This window comes from Alligator sinensis, unplaced genomic scaffold (assembly GCF_000455745.1).
Source record: "Alligator sinensis unplaced genomic scaffold, ASM45574v1 scaffold599_1, whole genome shotgun sequence".
Taxonomy (NCBI): Eukaryota; Metazoa; Chordata; order Crocodylia; family Alligatoridae; genus Alligator; species Alligator sinensis.
In genome coordinates, this window is record NW_005841968.1 from 73,083 (window position 1) to 90,766 (window position 17,684).

At 43.1% G+C, this 17,684-nt stretch overlaps 1 protein-coding gene across 9 annotated transcripts in view; it reads left to right on the plus strand.

Annotated features, from left to right (window-relative positions):
* Positions 1-17,684, plus strand: part of LOC102380629 (sodium channel protein type 5 subunit alpha) — a 252,836-nt gene that overhangs the window by 71,520 nt on the left and 163,632 nt on the right. For 8 of the 9 annotated variants that reach the window (XM_025200461.1, XM_025200458.1, XM_025200464.1 and 5 more), the window contains 3 exons: positions 6,507-6,648; positions 8,215-8,412; positions 15,699-15,881. In XM_025200461.1, the coding sequence (XP_025056246.1) occupies positions 6,507-6,648; positions 8,215-8,412; positions 15,699-15,881 (523 nt within the window). The remainder of the gene's footprint in view (positions 1-6,506; positions 6,649-8,214; positions 8,413-15,698; positions 15,882-17,684) is intronic. The other variant, XM_025200463.1, reaches the window with a different exon arrangement.

Genomic DNA, 17,684 nt, shown 5'->3' on the forward strand with positions numbered 1-17,684 from the left:
TGCCCAATTAAAATTTTTCTGTCCCTGCTGACCCCCTGCCAATGGGACGTAGGGGCCAGACTTTACATAGCCACTCTTGAAAGTCTCAGAACGGGTAGTTTCATCTTATCAGGCAGCAGCAACAGCGTATCACCAGCAGTGAAGTTTTATGACATCTCTGGTTACACTACAGCACAAATGGACTAACTACGTGCTTCTCCCTCCAAGAAAGGAAGGCCCTCATTTAGTTGTTTTGCTGGGGGCCGGTTTTAAAGATGTCTGAAGTTCATAAACCAAGGGAAATAATGAAGCACAATGATTGCAGACAAGAAACATGGCCATCTATTTGGCTTCCAAGTCTAAGGGAGAGGTGCATCTCTTTTGGGGGACTAGTGAGATGCGTATGTGAAAGAGGTCTTCCAGGGAGAAACGAATAGAGCTCTCCAGTAAGAGCTTTTGGCAGCAGCTAGACTTAAGAGCTCAACTCCTACCTGGTCCTATCTCTGTAACTAACATGCTATTGCTCTGCCCCCTTTATAAATCCTTCTTTCTCTAAAGAACCATGAAGATCTAAAAAGTTAATAATATTCTAGCATTAGCTGCTTGCCTAAAGCTGTATCTACACGGTGAACTCCAGTGTCATCATAAAGCACATTGAACTACTGTGTAGTCACATCTGTACAGGCATTGGACAGCCTAATTGGTACTGAAGGATGACTCTGGCAATTAGACTGCCTCCATCCTAATTAGCCCACCCAGTGTACTTGACAGTATCACTCTGGAGCATAGTAGCTAGAGGTATTTACTGTAAAGGCATAGCATAAGCTACCAGAGTCTTTTGACAAGCACGTTCTTCTATTCTATGTTGAGTATTATTGTTGGGGTGAATTAAGTGTGTTCAGCTATTCCTCTTCCATTCTGCAACCAGATCCAAACCCAATGCCTAATCAAAGCAGAAAGGTCTCCTTCCACTTGCTAGTCAGGCTTTTATACCCTATGGCAGTCATGAGAGACTCCATTAAAATGAACCAGTTCAAATATATACATATTTCAACCGTTTTGGAAACTTCCAGCTCGTAGTTATGACATTAAAGACCCCTGGTAACAGTTCTTTTAACTTCCACAATCCCGTTAGTAATGCTGTTTGTCTCCTACTTTTACTCCTTTCTGAAACAGGTCTGTGCAACAGACTGAGTGGGACGTCTGTTGCTCAGAACAGCTGAAAGTACAGATTTTTGCGAAGCCCCGCACTTCCTGTGTTTAATGACTTCAGGGATGACAGCATCAGCTGCTGGGAATTCCTAACTCCAAGTGATACAGGGGCATCACCCAGACAGTTTTAGGTGCTAAAATGCTGGCATCCAGTACACAGTCGTTTATAAATCTTCCATTGAACAGCTCCAGTGGTTCACTATTGTCTGGATCAGCAGGTTACTTGGTTTGCACAGATTAAACTTTTTAGCCAGAGTATTTTGTAATTATGCCCCTCGGTGATTAGTGTCCAAAATGCCCAATCAGTGTTGTTGCTTCGGATGAGGCATTTTCTTACGTTCTTTAATTTCCTGCACCGATGCCAACTTACTCTGGTGATTATGGACTGATGGATGGAGGGATATATTGAGCTTTTAACTGTTCTGAATCAATGATACTGTAATTTCATTGTGATTAATTGGACAGCATCTTGCTCCGCTGCTGTGAAGGATGTTATTTTAATGTAGTTTGTTTTTGTTGCCAGTGCCTGTGAATCAGAAAATAGTGCAGTCCTGTCGGACTCTTCCCCCTGAGGCTGCAGAGTCTAGAGAGGCTGCTAGAAAGTCCAAAGGGGAAGAGTTAACATACCTATCTCAAACTCTTCAGCAAACGCCCATGCTCCCTGAAAAAAAAGTCCTTGGAGGATATAGGGATAGTTCCAGAAGAATATCCTCAAATGGGAAGCTTTTAAGTCAATCATTTCCTTTGGCCTCTTCATGGGAAGCAGCTACTTCTTAATTTTCTTCTCCTTGTGAAGTTTCTAAATCATACGCGTGGCCTCTGGATTAGAGCAAACCCTCTATCAGTTTGCTCCTGTTCTCCGGTAGGCCCATTGGGAGTGAGCCTTGACTAAGAAAATATGAGCTAGACGCAAAAACCCATATCGGAGGATACAAGTCTGTTGCAGCTAACAGTTAATGGAATTCTTCACTTCACGAGGTTAGAGGCTTATGATATTAATACTATAGGCTACTAGTTTGAACCCTGCTGATGGCTTAGATACAGTATTGAGCATTGTATACTATCATTCCATAATCAAACAAGGTCCTCTTTCACTAGCAAGCTAGGATACACTTGTTAAATCATTTTATGCTAGTGGAAAGACTGGCCTATTGCAGGGAGATACAGATATAACTTGGACAAATGTGTGCTATAAATAGAAAGATATTATTCAGAGGTTTTATCACTTCTAATACTGGAAAGGGTTACATCTCCACTTGCCTTTTCCAAAAGAAAAAAATTGCTACTAATTTTACTGAGTAAATATCTCATTTATGTATGTTTCTCTGTCCTCTTTTCTTTCAAAATAGAGTCACTTTAGTCAGTGATACAGGCTGTGTATCTAAAAGGGATTTTGTAGTGTCAATGGAGATACCCAATCATATGGTGCCATGAGATGTACTGGAGATTTGCCAGGTGCGGCCAACATAGAATCACAGAATCATAGAAAATGCGGGTTGGCAGGGACCTTATGAGGTCACATCTAGTCCAATCCCCTGCTCAAAGCAGGACCATCCCCAACTAGATCATCCCATCCAAGGCTTTGTCTAGCCAGGTCTTAAAAACCGCCAAGGATGGAGAGTCCCCCACCTCTCTCGGAAGCCTTTCTCTTAGGAGAAAATTCTTCCTAATATCTAATGTAAACTTCCCTTGCTGCAACTTGAACCCATTGCTCTTTGTTCTGTCATCTGCCGCCACTGAGAACAGTCCAGCTCCAGCCTCTTTCCAAACCACTTCAGGTAGTTGAAGGCTGCTATTAAGTCCCTTCTCATTCTCCTATTCTCTAGAGTAAACAAGCCCAGTTCCCTCAGACTTTCCTCATAAGTCATGTCCTCCAGCCCCAGAAACATTTTTGTCCCCCTCCACTGGATTCTCTCCAATTTGTCCACATCCTTTCTGTAGCGCGGGGCCCACAACTGGACACAGGACTCCAGATGTGGCCTCCCTGGTGCTGAATAGAGGGGAAGAATCACTGCCCTTGACCTACTGGCAACACACCTACCAACGCAGCCCAGTACACTGTTAGCCTTCTTGATAACAAGGGCACACCACTGGTTCACATTCAGCTTATTGTCCACTGTAACTCCCAGGTCCTTGGCTGGCTGGGCAGTTGCTCTGCAGAAGGCCCCCAGCCTGTACTGTATACAGCTTCAGTACTGCTCAGTAAGTAATCTCAAGTAAATTTGCTACTTGTATTTGCAAGTAACAAATTTACTCTTGATTAAAACCAATTACTGTGCAGTAATTGGCACAACAGCTCCAGTATTTCCCTTTCTTTTGCCCATTGCTTTGCACTTATTCAACATGGTGCCTGTAGCAGCTCTACTAAGTAAAAGTGTTCTAGAAATCCTTTACCTGAGGTGAATTCGGAGAAAAATGTCCTGCTCACATGGAAGTCAACAATACAACTTCCAGTGACTTCACCGGGGGTAAGGCTGGGTCCAAAGCTAGTGTAAAATGGTCTTCAAACTTCATGCAGCTCTTCCTAGGTACTTCAACCAAAAGTGCTAGTTTCAGAAACAGGGATATAGTTGGTCATGTGACCCAGTGAGGTGACTTGGGATTGGTCTTCCATGCAAAACTGAGGAGAGAGCCTTTCCATCCCTGGACAGAACAGCAAAATGAATCCCTTGTATCAAAACCATTGCTTTTTCTCAGAAGAGAAGACCTTTCTGTGTCCTGTTTGGACACATTCTTCCAGGTAAAGAAAAATGAATGTTTTTCTCAGGGTCAGAAGGAATCAGTTCATCAAAACACGGGGAAAAATACCCTAGGCACGCTGCTGACCATATTAGGTTGTCTGCAGTAATAGATCAAAGAAGGAAACTTAATGAATATGTGGCTGCTGGGGATGCTACCCCGTTGGGACAGGGACCTATCTTGAAAGCTCAACTTACTCAGGGGAAATGGACAAACCATAGCATTCAGAGCGCACATATATGTTTTAGAAGAGAGACCAGGTGGATTTTATGCTGCTTTCCTCTTCTGGGAGCCAGGAATGATCAAACCAAAGTAACGGAGGCACTGTGGTTCTAACGACAAACAACGGGGAACGAAAGACACAAAGCTCAGGAGGGGCCTTTTTTTTTTTAATTTTTTTTTTTAGATTGGAAGCAAAAGAATTGAAAATGTTGCTTCATTTTTTTCCTTGAAGTGTATTCATTTGGCCACATGTCCAGCTGATGGAAATTTGCATGGCTGCACGGAGGCTGACGGAATCCCAAATTATATGCTCGTTTAGCTTACTTTTGATTAAATATGGAAGTTTCTCTTTTTATCCTTCACGTAAAGCCCAGCTGAAATATAGATATAAATTCATCCTGTGACACTTCACCATTACTTTTTTTCAGCATTTCAGAAGAGGTTTATTAAAAAAATTCTGCTTAATTAAAGAAACTAAACTAAAATCCTTAAAGGGTTGTTGGATGCATAACATCAGTGTTTTACACAGGCGAAAATTTGAGTAACTTCAAAACCCCTGACAATGCCCCGATGAACTGTCATTTCAACCCTAGCTGAGTAAGGGAATTTCTAAAATGCATTGGAGAAACACAAAAGTCATCACAAAAGTCTAGCTAAGAGATTTGCCTGGAGTGGGTGCGAAATCCCAGATCAGGTTACAACAGGTTATTGGGACAGATCCTCATATGGCATAAATTGGTGTAGATCCGGTGGCTTCAGTAGAGCTATGCACATTGATATCAGCTGATGATCTTGTCCCAGTGTCAGTATAGTGCTCAAGACAGTGATGAAGTGACAGGCTCTGTGGATGGTGGATAGCACTGGATGTGGTATATCTTGACTTCAGCACGGCTCTCGACACTTTCCCATAACATTCTCACTAACAAACTAAGGAAATACAGTCTAGATGGCAGTACTGTAAGGTGGATATATATCTGGTTGGATCATCATACTCAATGAGCAGTCCTCAATAGCAGTTGGGAGGAGCTATCAAGTAGGAATCCCCAGGGGTCTGTCCTGGGTCCGGTATTGTTTAACATCTTCATTCGTTATTTGGATGATGGGACTGAGTGCCCACATAGCAAATCTGTAGACTGCATCAAGCTGGGTGTAGTTCCAGGTACTCTGGAAGACAGGGCTAGGACCCAGGTGATGTGGATAGACTGGAAAAATTATTTATAATCAATCAGATGGGATTCAACAAGGACAAATGCAAAACCCTGCACTTGGGACAGAATAACTGCATGTACAAATACAGACTGGGGAATGACTGGCTAGGCTGCAGTACTGCAGAGAAGAACTTGGAGGTTATGGTAGCCTGTAAGCTGAATATGAGCCAACAATATACTCTTGTTGCAGAAAAAGCCAGCGGCACGCACTAGGTTGTATTAACAGAAGTGTCACTTGCAAATCAAGGGAAGTGCCTCTTCCACTCGATTCGGCACTGGTGAAGCTTCACCTTGCCTAGTGTGTCCAGTTTTGGGCTCCACACCTCAAGGAGGATGTGGAGAGTTTGGAAAGAGCCCAGCTCAGAGCAACAAAAATGCTCAGGGACCTCGGGGACAATGTTTATGAAGAAAGGCTGAAATAACTAAGGTTATTTAGTCTGGAGAGAGAAGACTGCAGGGGGAATTTGAAAGCAGTCTTCAAATACCTGAAGGACGATTACAGAGCGGAAATGGGCTTGTTTCTGGCACCACAGGGACAGGAATGGCAGTGATGGCTTCTAGCTTCATCAGGGGCAATTTAGGTTGGCGATTAGAAAGAACTTTCTGACTGTGAAGGTGGTCACGCACTGGAACAGGCTACCTGGAGAAATTGTGCAATCTTCATCCTAAGAACAGGTTAGTCAGGGATGCTCCTGCCTCGAGCAGGAGGCTGGACTACATTACCTCATCCCTTCCAGCCCCATTTTCCTATGATCCTATAAGATCACTTGGTGTGATTTCACATATGAACATGATCCCAGATCCACCCAGGTCTTTAGCCCTTTAACTCTCAAAGAAATCAAAGGCCATTGAAAGTAATGGGAGTTAGAGGCCTAAATACCTGGCCCAGTGTTATCATGTAAAGGAAGATAATATTGTAAGGAAGTTTGGCATTTAGAAAGAAGCAGGTAGGGTGGGTTTTCTTAGTGTGATGTAGATGTTCACCCTTAAGTGTATCTGTAACCATTCTGTGCTTTCACACAACCGGACCAATTTCCCTTTGGGCTTTGGCGCTTCCAATCCAAAAGGCGACAATACACGGATCTCCAGGGAAAGCAGTTTTCTCCAACTCTTGTAATGTACATTATTTTCTATTGTTATTTGCAGCACATGTCCACAGGGCTATGGCTGCTACAAGGCTGGTGAAAATCCTGATCATGGCTACACAAGCTTTGATACTTTTGGCTGGGCATTTCTCTCTCTCTTCCGCCTGATGACACAGGATTACTGGGAGCGTCTCTATCAACAGGTATCGTATTTGCTTGTTAAAATGTGAAATAAACCAGTCATCCAGCTCTATGGTCCGAGTTAAAGAAATACAAGTTATTGGTCATTAGATACAGAATGAATGACTGACTCCCTTCTGTGCATTCAGGAGCACAGTGCAATTCCTTCTAAATAGTGGATTATGCCCATTCTCCTACTGAATGTCTCAGGGGGAGATTGATGGTTGGCAAAAAAGCCTTTCACTAATTGACATGCTTGAATCTGAATAAGGTCAGTTATTTCTGAAAAATGTCACCCTCTCTGGTTGTTCACTGGGCAGTGTAAATTGAAGCAGTGTTTCCAGTCTAGCTTAAAGTGGAATGATTTCCATATTATTACAAAAGTCATCACTGCACTTCACATATTCCTTGCCAGTCATAGCAATGAACGAGTTGTAAATGAATGTGGGGACTGGTTGCATCCGTGTAGTGAGAAGTATTCTGCCCAAATCAGGTGTTTCATTCCAGAAGCGTGGTCTCTATGGGCATAATGCTGACAGATTTGCTTGCAGTTTTCATGCATAGCAATAGTGGGTGCATCCAGATAAGTGCAGACCATGAAATCACACCTTGTGCCACTGATAGTTGTCCCCAGGGAACACCCGTGCCACTCATGCTCTGGCAAATGGCAGATTACCCTGTGTGGGGTAGCGGAGGCTGGGGCCGGCAACTGTGCTGGTCCCAACAGCCTTACCTGGAGTCCTGGGGGCCTCCCTGGGTTGCAGCCATGGCAGCAACCTGAGTGTGATTTCCAGCCAGCTGGGCTCTGGTTTTGGGTGGCGCGCACTGCTGCCACGTGTGCTGCCTGCTTTTTTTTTGGCGTTGCATGCAAAAAATCAGCACTGAATAGGCACCGAATTGCATGCTTATGGTTGGATGTCCACATGGGTTTGCTACCCACTGAAGATTTCTTTCTTCGGGTCAAGACCGAAGTAGGTTGGCAAGGACATAAGGAAGGTTGTACCCCCTGCGACCAGCCTGTACAGGCTTTCTGAATATATCCAGGACTTAGATTCCTTGCACTGCCATGTACCCAATTTATTTTCCTTCCAGAAAAAATGAACACCGCTTTGGAATTAAATAGCATGTCATTCACTTCATGGGTGCAGGGCTGCACATACAAATTGAGAAGGCTTAATTTAGACAGCCAATAGAGAGTTTGGGCAATCATTTCTTTTACCAACTCCCCCCCTAGACCATGATATTATTTATAGCCAGGTGGCAGGAGTAAAGGAAGCTTGCACTGCAATTGATTACAGGTTTATCTGATACCAAGCAAACTTGGATATAATATTTATGAAGATAAGGATGGATTTTCATTTTAAGAATGTATCTTGCTACGTGACATAAAGCTGGTTTGATTCAATGTTACCTGTTTCTTGGTGAAAATATGACTTCCTTTAATGGGCTTGTTTTTATAGCAAACTGGATCCTATTCAAGCTGTCAACAAATATCTAATTCAATAGCATTTTTATGTCAATCTTTTAAAGCATTTTATAGACTTACAGTTCTTCAGTATGTGCCAGACTGTTTACTTGTGTGCTTACAGACCCTGAGATCTGCTGGGAAGATCTACATGCTCTTTTTTATGCTGGTCATCTTTCTGGGCTCATTTTATCTGGTCAACTTGATCCTGGCTGTAGTAGCCATGGCTTATGAAGAACAGAACCAAGCTACTATTGCTGAAACAGAGGAAAAGGAAAGGAAGTTTCGGGAAGCCATGGAAATGCTAAAGAAGGAGCAAGAGGTCTGTGAACCATGATGTGCTTGGTCTGAGATAACTTGATCATGTAGCGCACCAGGAGTCCCATTTGCTTTATTCAAAACATGCCTGGCCCATGAAATAAGGCCTCTGTTAGAAGCAGAAGCTCTCTATAGTCTTCTTTAGAGCTGATCTTGGAAAAAAGGAATGGCTTTGCCAACAGGGGTATTGCTAACACAATAATGCTATACTGCTTTGGCTCTGCCAGTATTGTTAAAGCAGAACATGTGGGCATAATTAGATGGGTATACTATACAATGTATAAACTTTTATACTGGTATAATTGTATCCATATTGAGGTGTGTACTGATACAAGTGTTACGGTAAAAAAATACACCCCCTCCCCAACTAAAGAAATTACCCTAGTACCAAAATGTGTGAAGCCCTGGCTTGAAGTGGCAGCCCTTCTCTTCGACCATGTGAATTAACATTCTTTTCTTCTTTGCTTTATTAATCTTACAGCATCAAACTAGCATTAATTGCCTGTTGCTTGACAAATGAGACAACATGTAAAGGTTGCAATTTTGCACCCCTCCAGGTAAAATCCTGTAGGATAGACAGTTAAATGGGCACAACTTGAGGTGAAGCCTTGCATAAAACAGAACCAGGTTTAACAATACGCTTTAAGATGGAGTGGTGCAGAGAAACCAAACCGTGGTTATGACACTATAGCTCTAACAGCACTGATTTAATTTGCCTTTGGCTTCTAAGGGGCAGAATACCACATGCCAGAGGGACGTTTTAGTTCCTGTGACTAAAGGGACTATAAGAATATTAAACCGAAGTAATGTAGATCTGCATTCCTAGCACAGCAATTCAGAGAAAACAAAGTTCTGCCAGAAACCTTATACGCAATGTGATCTCACATACTTAATGGTTGTTTTTTGTTGGGGTGTTTCTTTTTTGGTACAAAGGGTTTACAGGCCTAGTTCAAAACCCACCGATATTATTGGAAACAAATAGGATATTTTTTTTATTTGCACACTAAAGCTTTTCATCCCTGTGCGGTGAATTAGCACAGGCCTGGGCACATGTAAGTCCTTCTTAACCTTCATCTTAAGGACTTATATAAAAGATAGGTGGCACTTAGTTCTCATTCAGGTGCTCTGAACAATGTGAATTATCCCCATAGGAATGTGGACCAGATTCTGCTCTTATACCCATCTTAGCACAATTGACTTCAATAGAGGTTTTCCCTGATAAGATGTAGGGCTGGTAGCACTGTCTTTTATTATGTTTACTCAACACTTCACATTTTAATACTCTATTTTTAATAACTCATAACTTTGTCAAACCGAACAGGCCTGGATATGTATGCATGCATGCATATGTGTGTGTACTGCAGACACAAGTATATTAAAGAAACATTATTAAGGTTGCAAAGCAAATATTTAATGTCAGGAGATGCCAAAGGTGAGGCTGCAATCTAATTCAGCCTCCTTGTCAGTCTGCATTATGGTACAGACTGATCTCCTCCTATTTTCAGTCCTGCCTCATTCAGTGCATAGTTAAAGATCAGCTCTTTGGCTTCTTGTTGCTTATCGTGTGGTCCCAGAAGATATTTTGTCACAAGCTTTTCTATAGAGTTCATTGCTGCCAGCTCTGAGGGCTTCACAAATAGTATTAATTTCTTCTCTAATTTCTGCTGCGAGATGAGCAGGCATTATTACCACCATTTTACAGAAAGAAAACAGAGGCACAGAAAGATAATGGGCAACAGTATATGTTCATTTTGGATACTCAACTTGGAGATACTTAGGACCTGGCTTTTCAGAGTACTTACCATTGTAACACTTCATACATTCAAAGCCCAGCTTTCCCTGCCTTCATTTGCAGCTGTGAGTACTCAGCAAATCGGACCCTCAACAGCATAAATGAGGAGCACCCAGTTGGTCACTGGCACTGAGCAGTTCAGCTGCAGTGGTTTGTGTGTCATTACCGAGATCTGTGATGCTCAGCCTCTCCAGCCCCACCGGCCAAACGAGCAGCACAAGGCCAGGCTCTGGTCCAAATCCTGCAAGGGGTCTGCTCACAGAGTCAGTCCGTAGGTGCTCCAGCATGATGCTGCAGACCAGCCCAACCCCAAATGACAGATCTGGCCACATAGCGACTGCACACTGGCATGATCTGGTGCACTGGACCCATGTCATCCAGACCATAGTGTTCCCCCAAAGGACCAGGATTTTGGCAGTGGTGGGAACATTAGTTGCTGTGGCTCTGGGACCGCTTTCTTGCCACCAAATTTCTGAACCCAGGAGGAGCTTCCTGGCCTGGATGACACAGCCAGCTCCAGCAAGGGGGCTGGATGTAAAGTAGCACTGACCTAGGACTTTGTGGGAGGCCTGGGGTTGAACAGGCCACTGTTCCCCTGACATCACACTTTACACAGCTCCCACCTTTTGCAATTCATGAAAGATATAGGTTTCCTCCAGGCAACACTCTCATCATACAAACCTGCTGTATCCACAGGCTGATCCCCCTTGTGCAGCGAAAGAGGCAATGCCCAAGTGGGAAAATAACACATCCTTGTGCAATAATGCACAGGGGCAGTAAATTACAGTTGCCCCAGTAACCTTGCTGCTGCCCTTACCTAACTTTTTGAAACTTTAATCGTGGTCTATTAACACAGTTGTTGTCTGTGTATAATTTCCCAGGTTTGCAAAAAAGAGCACACCAGGAAAACACCTGGTTTCCCCCTGGTGTCACACCAATGTTACTAAGGTTTGTCATCTGGGTGGGAGGCTGTAGATCCATTGCATTGGTCTCTATGACATGGGAAAATGGAATCACTGAGAGCAGCAGACACTTGCATCCTCTGCATGAATCAGCCTTAGGGGGAAATGAGACAATTTGCCCATAAGGATTTACAGATCTTTGTGAATGGCAGAGGCTGAGTGCAGCTCCAGGATCTTTGGTTCCCTTCCGGACTCTCTAGAGAGGTGTATATTAGTCGGCAAGGACTTTTCAGCCCATTTCCCCCTAATCTCCTCTATCCATCCCTTCTGTAGCAGGTTTGGTGTTACACCCCAGAGTTTGATACCCTGCAACAGTCAGTCTCAGCCTGCTTTCCCACTTTGCTTGTCCCAGTGTCCTCTCTGGACTCATGTGTCACTCTTGTTCTTATATCCTTACAATTTAGGATCCAGCCCTTAGTTATACCAGAATGACACTCCGGTGCTTCTTCCCACCATGCTCATCACTAGGCTATCTTGCATCTAGTCCAGCCACGAGATAAACCAGTCCAGGCAGCTACGGTTGGTTTCTCAAATCTATTAATTAAGCCAGACACTTGGGCTCATCTGCTTCCCCAGCTCACTCCAAGATCTGTATCACAGTTCAGTCCATCAAGGCCTTAAGAAGCTCTGTTCAAGTCCAGCAGGGCCTCAAGGGGCTCCTCTACTCTGGTAGCCTTCAACTAGTCCAGGGAATATAGGTTGATGTAGCATACAGAAATCTGGGCACCTGCCTAGCTAGTATCATTTTTTTTAGCCTCCCCTCCAAGTCTATTCAGAATAATCCCACTCCTCCCTATCCACTAATTACTTTTAACGGGGCTTACAGCCCTCGGTGGGTCTTCAGCAGTCCACAAACAGAATCAGGGATTGCACTCCTTCCCTGCGCCTTCACCAGCCTCACTACTCCCCCAACAAGCTGTCCCAAGCCTTGCAGCCAGGCTTCGAAGTCCGGGACCATGCCTTGCCCAAAAGGAAGAAACAAAACAAAAAGGTGAACAAACCTCACATGAAAACACTGGTTCACAGGGGTGCCATCCCCTCGCTTGCTGGTAACAGCCATCTCTAGCCCTTCAGGCTGTCTGTAAATTTATAGACAGTCTGTAAAAAAGCCTGGCTAAAACTGCCCATCCGTAAAGTCTGCTAAAATCAATCAATCAAAATTGAGCTGTCTGTAAAAACAAAACCAAAAACCTAAGAAGCCATGAGTTTGATTGGACTTGGATGCAAGTGTTGATAGAGAGAGCAGATCAGCACCGCCTTGTTTCTGAGTGGGGGCATAACTCAGGGAGCTCTCTGTCAGGGCTTTGTGACCCTTGGGAGTCTCCACAGTCCCCTCCGTTTCCACTGTCACTGCATGCGAGCTATCCACTGCCTGTAGTGGCTGCTCACCTGGACACTGTGCATAGCACTGAGCCACCAGTTGAGGCAGGGAGAGGGGTAGTGGAGCCTGGATGGAGCTGCAGAGCTGGAAGGGGTAGAGGCAGAAGATGGGGGTCCATTCAGGGATGGGGTGAGTGGGGCCAGTAGGGGTTGGGGGGGGGCTGGGGAAGGGGTGGACAACACAGTGCAGGGCATGATCATGGGTAGCAGGGAATGGGGTGAGTGGGGAACCCCGGGGGTTGGGGCAGCCTGGCATAGAGTGACTGCTCCAGCCAAGTAAAATTTTATTCTGGGCAGGGGCTTAGACAGTCGATGATAAACCCCTAAATTTGAATCCAGCCCTTGTTACTGCCTTCTAAGAGTGTGGCAGAAGGGTTGCATTTGCATATGTCAGCAAAAACCTACAAATTTGGTTGTCAGGAAAAAAATAGATTGTTGGTAAAAAAAAAAAAAAATGTCTTGGGTTGGCAACCCTGTCTTCAGGGCTTATTCATTGTCTCTGTGTAGCAGGATCTGTCCAGAGAAAGCTCCCTTTCGCTTCCTGGTCTGGGCAGCTCTGCCCTGCTCTGCGCATGAGCAGACTTTATGCAACCAAGTGCTGTGCCCTTCTGGGCGGCAAAAGTCTGGCTCCTAAAGGGGCCTCTCTCTTTTCCTTGATCTTTCTTTCCTTCATTAGTAACAGGGCTTGCGTTCCCTGTTGCACCCTTCATTCACCCCTAAGTCCTACTCTTCCCCTCCCAGGTTTTTTATTCTACCACACACCCTCCAATCCCTTTCTTTTTTAATCCCTTTACAGTCAAATCTGGCTATTTCCTCTTCCATATTTTTTAAGCCTAGCAAAGAAGTCACTGAAGGCGCAGGAGAGACAGGTTCCCTGCTCCTGGCTCTAGCACACAGCAGCTCAGAGCTACAATTACAGGAGAAGTCCTGCTCTGCTTTGGCTGTGAACAGGTGTAGTACAGATGTCATCCATGAGGATTTAAACTGCAAAGCTCTCGGAAGTCTCTAAAGAGCATGTGCAAGCTGTGATGTTTTCAAAGGCTTGTAGCTTGACCAAAGTTAGGTCGATTTTAATGGAAATAGCAAAAAAACCCCCAACAAAACAAACAGAAACCCCCTCAGACACAAAGACCATTCTCCCTGGCCAGATTTCAGTCCCTGCTCCAAAGAATGGGAGTGCCAGAGCTTTATACAGAAAAAGTTGCCAACTTTTTTAACATGAGCAAAACACTGTAATATTTCCCCAGCCTCATTCTTAAGTGATTTCAGCTGAAATTTTCTAATACTTCAGCTTGAAAAAGACACCCAGGATGAAAGTTTCAGCCCAAATAGTTAACAGTTAGACAAAGCTATAGGGAAATGAAAATAGCATCATATAATAGGAAGTGTCAGATAACCTTTATAGTACCGTCTATACTCTTTTCTAGATAACAAAAATACGATGGCAAGCACAAAGGAAAATTGAAACACTTCAAGCCCATGACTATGCTAGATAATAAAAAGAGAACACAGTTAGAATTGATAGGCCTGCTTGGAGTCTGTCTGTCAGCTTGTATAATTGGTTTAACACAGTCCTAAGCCCGAACTGAACACCAGCAGACTTTGAAAAGTACCTCAGCATAGCAATAAAATCAACTGATGCAAAAACCCAATGGTCTATTAGAATAATGGCCCAGACCAGAGTATGAAATCTCCTTCTCCTTCGCCACTGTAAGCAGTTTGTTCATGGCAGATATATCTCAGAGGAATTAAGTTTTGCTGCTGTGCTGAACTCTCCGTTTGATGGAGGATAAAGGGAGCTGCCCGCACTCTTTGAAATACATGATTGATTCCTTTTACGACTCTTAAGTACCTGCACTTTCCCCGCATTACTTGAACTGATGCCTGTGGGAGGAGGGGAATATTCCGTTTCTCAGAGCTGGTTGTTTGTTAGATGCTGGTGTCTTGCAGACAATAATGAGGAGGATTCCTACATTTGTTCTGTGCTTGAGGATTTTTTCATTTGTTATATTAGCCCCTTCTCTGCTCTGGCTGAAAAAAGAGTGAAAGGCAGACATTAAATGGAAGTAGCCCCTCCTAATAGGCTGGCATCCCGAAGAGGGACTGTTTCTTTTCAAATCTCCATCCACCTTTATGGAGTGGCACATCTCCCAGTTTTACGCTGCTGCAAATGCTTGGCTCTTTTCATCCATGTTAACATTGGGTGGCAGAATCTTTTCCAAAGTGTTGATTTCTTCTTTCCTGGCTATCCCCTTGCTTTTCAAGACCATTGCATGATGTTGCCAGGCTTTCAGATTTGGCTTCTGCTGGGGCGTCCAGCAGCTCTTCTGTTACCATACTTTTGCACAGTGATTCTGTAGGGTAGCTGGTGTAGAGCACATGGTGCTGAGGCACATGGCATGGTACAGTTCATCTTATCTCCTTTCATGCCCAGGGTATACATTTATTGCCTCTGATCCCTAATCAGAGTTAGCTCTACCACTGCTGGGGATAAGATTTTGCTTCTAAAATGTGCCAGCTGAATTACTGAGTCTTGCGAGTATATGCCTGCAAAGGCTAAAGAGGTCCCTCAGTGGTAGGCGCTTCCCCTCTATTCAGCCTTGATTACAGGAGCACGGCTAAGGCTTGATAGACTTAAAATGCCACCACCCTAGCTGATTTTGTTTGGCAGGTATACGGATGACGTGGTGCATGCACCTGCAGGTGTGTACACCATATTGTCCATGAATTCGACTGCACTAATTGTTGAATGCTAATAGATCTAGATCTTGAGTAAACTATTCTTCTGTATTGCCTCTGCCAATGCCTAAGTAAGGAGTAGACTGCCTGGATGAAGGCATGGCTTACACATGTGCACTCCCACACTTAGACCTAGCAACTCCTTATCCTGAATTACCTGCTGGCGAGCCTGCTACCGGGCAAAGGGAAACAGAACATTTCCAGCACTGAAATAGGGAAGCTAATAGGTTTTTATTAAACAAGTTTCAGCCAAGTGAAGTGGTTTTAAAGTTAAATATTGTGACCCAGTGCCGCCTTAAATATTTTAACTGCCATATAAAATGAAAGGTATCAATAAGAAATAATTGTAGAACAGATCATTACAGCTTGCTTGATTTCAGTCCTCACAAATGGTGTCTGCTCTCTCCGTTATTGCAGGCGCTGGCTGCTAAGGGAATCGACTCCTTGTCACTTAGCTCATTGGAAATGTCACCTTTAGCATCTAAAAATGCCAAAGAAAGAAGAAATAGGAGAAAGAAAAAGAAGTCAACGGGGGCAGAAGATTGTGGAGAAGACCAAAAGGTTCCCAAACCTGAGTACGACGGCAGTCACAGAAGAATGGTAAGAAATGTCAGCGGTGATTTATTTCGTTTTGTGCTTTGATGGACAGTCTGGGTTCTGAACGGGAGTGCTGTAATTAAAACTTTACAGCAAAACCCAAGGATTAGACACTAGCCATCATTCCTGGATCACGCAAATTCTATGTTAAAATGGTAGGGAGAAACTTATCAACTCTTTAATTTGAGAGTCTATAAAAAATCCCCTCTAAAGTATTTTGCCAACTGTTTTTAAGGGATTTTTAAAAAAAATACAGAATTTCCCTTTCCAGTGGAAAAAAAAATCAGTCAAAAAAATATCAATTCACCTCTATTATTCATGCCTTTAGTAGAGCTAGTAATAGTCTTAGAAGTAACCTGCAAAGCTAATAAAAGAAGTTGCATTTGTTTTATTTTTTTTCCAGACATACAAAGAAAGACCTTCAAGATTTTCCTTTTCTATTCTTTCATTAGTCACCTTTAAGTAAAAACTTTCTGGCACTGTTTTCACTTTGTCTTGTAGGAAAAAAAATGCAGAACTGGGGTAAGAGTATTGTTCAAAAAAGTATAAATATTACTGAGAGATGTGAATATGAATCTGCAACTAATTCAACATCAACAGATGATAAGCAACTTCATATATTAGCATTGTCTATGCTTTACAGGGCAGAGTTTAAAGTACTAATTTGTTAGTGGTGAAAGGCCATATAATGATGTCAGTCTTTTAATGCTTTATTGTCAGTAAACTTAGCAACATTTGGCAACCATAAAAAGTGCAGAGAAGACATGTAAGTGATGTAAGTAGATGTGACAAATTAATGGCTTCCTAGCTCTCAAAATTTACACAGAGCCAGGCTTCTAAAAATGCCACCCAGGTTTCATTATCCCAAAGGTTTTGTGATTGCTTAATTAGGTGAGTGGGTTTCTTTTCTAACCATGCCATTGTTTATGATAGAACTGCTCTTTTATTTCATTTTGAATGAGTTTCAAGAGTCCAGGTTCCAGAATGAACTTGAATCAGAGCTGCATATTTATCGGTGTGTTTCTTAGATTAATAGTTCTTGATTTCTTTTCTTGCCCCTGGACGTTATATGCATGAGAAACATAGAAGACACATTTCAAGGCTTATAGTAAATCTTCTTTGTAAGGCTATGCCTAGCATGGTTGGAGGGATCAAGGCTGAGTCATCACCATACAGATGATATCTGAGCTGTTGTAAGCACATTGCCATAAGGAATCAGATGCAGTGACTGTATTATGGAAATCCAGAAATGGAATTTTGACCAGTTGGCAATTGGTAGCAGTCAAAATGAGGTGTCACCCTATATAATGCACTTATTAGTACTACAGTATCTTAATTGCACTGGCATAAATCAGGTAGCAGTCAATTTAATACTGTCTTCTAGAGGAAGTGAGATAAGAGTTTGATTGGGAAGTGATCCAGAAAAGTTTCGATCCCTATCAGTGAGCATTTGGATCATAAAATGTTCTCATAAAGCTAACAAATGGAGAAAAAGAAATCCTAATGTCCACTCAAATACCCTTCCTCCATTTAGTCTCCTTTTACTGACAGCAGAGAAGGGAAAGACTTTAAATGTTTACATATTTTACAAACTTTATTTCAGTAAATCAGTGTCTTTTTTCAGGTTTGGAGTTTTTGGGGGGTTTTTTTTAACATTTAAGATTGGGCTTCACCACAGCTGATGCTCTCTCATCTTTCCATTCTTGGTAGCTAACGTTATGGTATCATCTTCAGCAATCCTATGTAGCTGTTAATAGGAGTGGATCCAGGAGGGATCAAACCCCTCTTCTGCTGCCCCCCTAACTC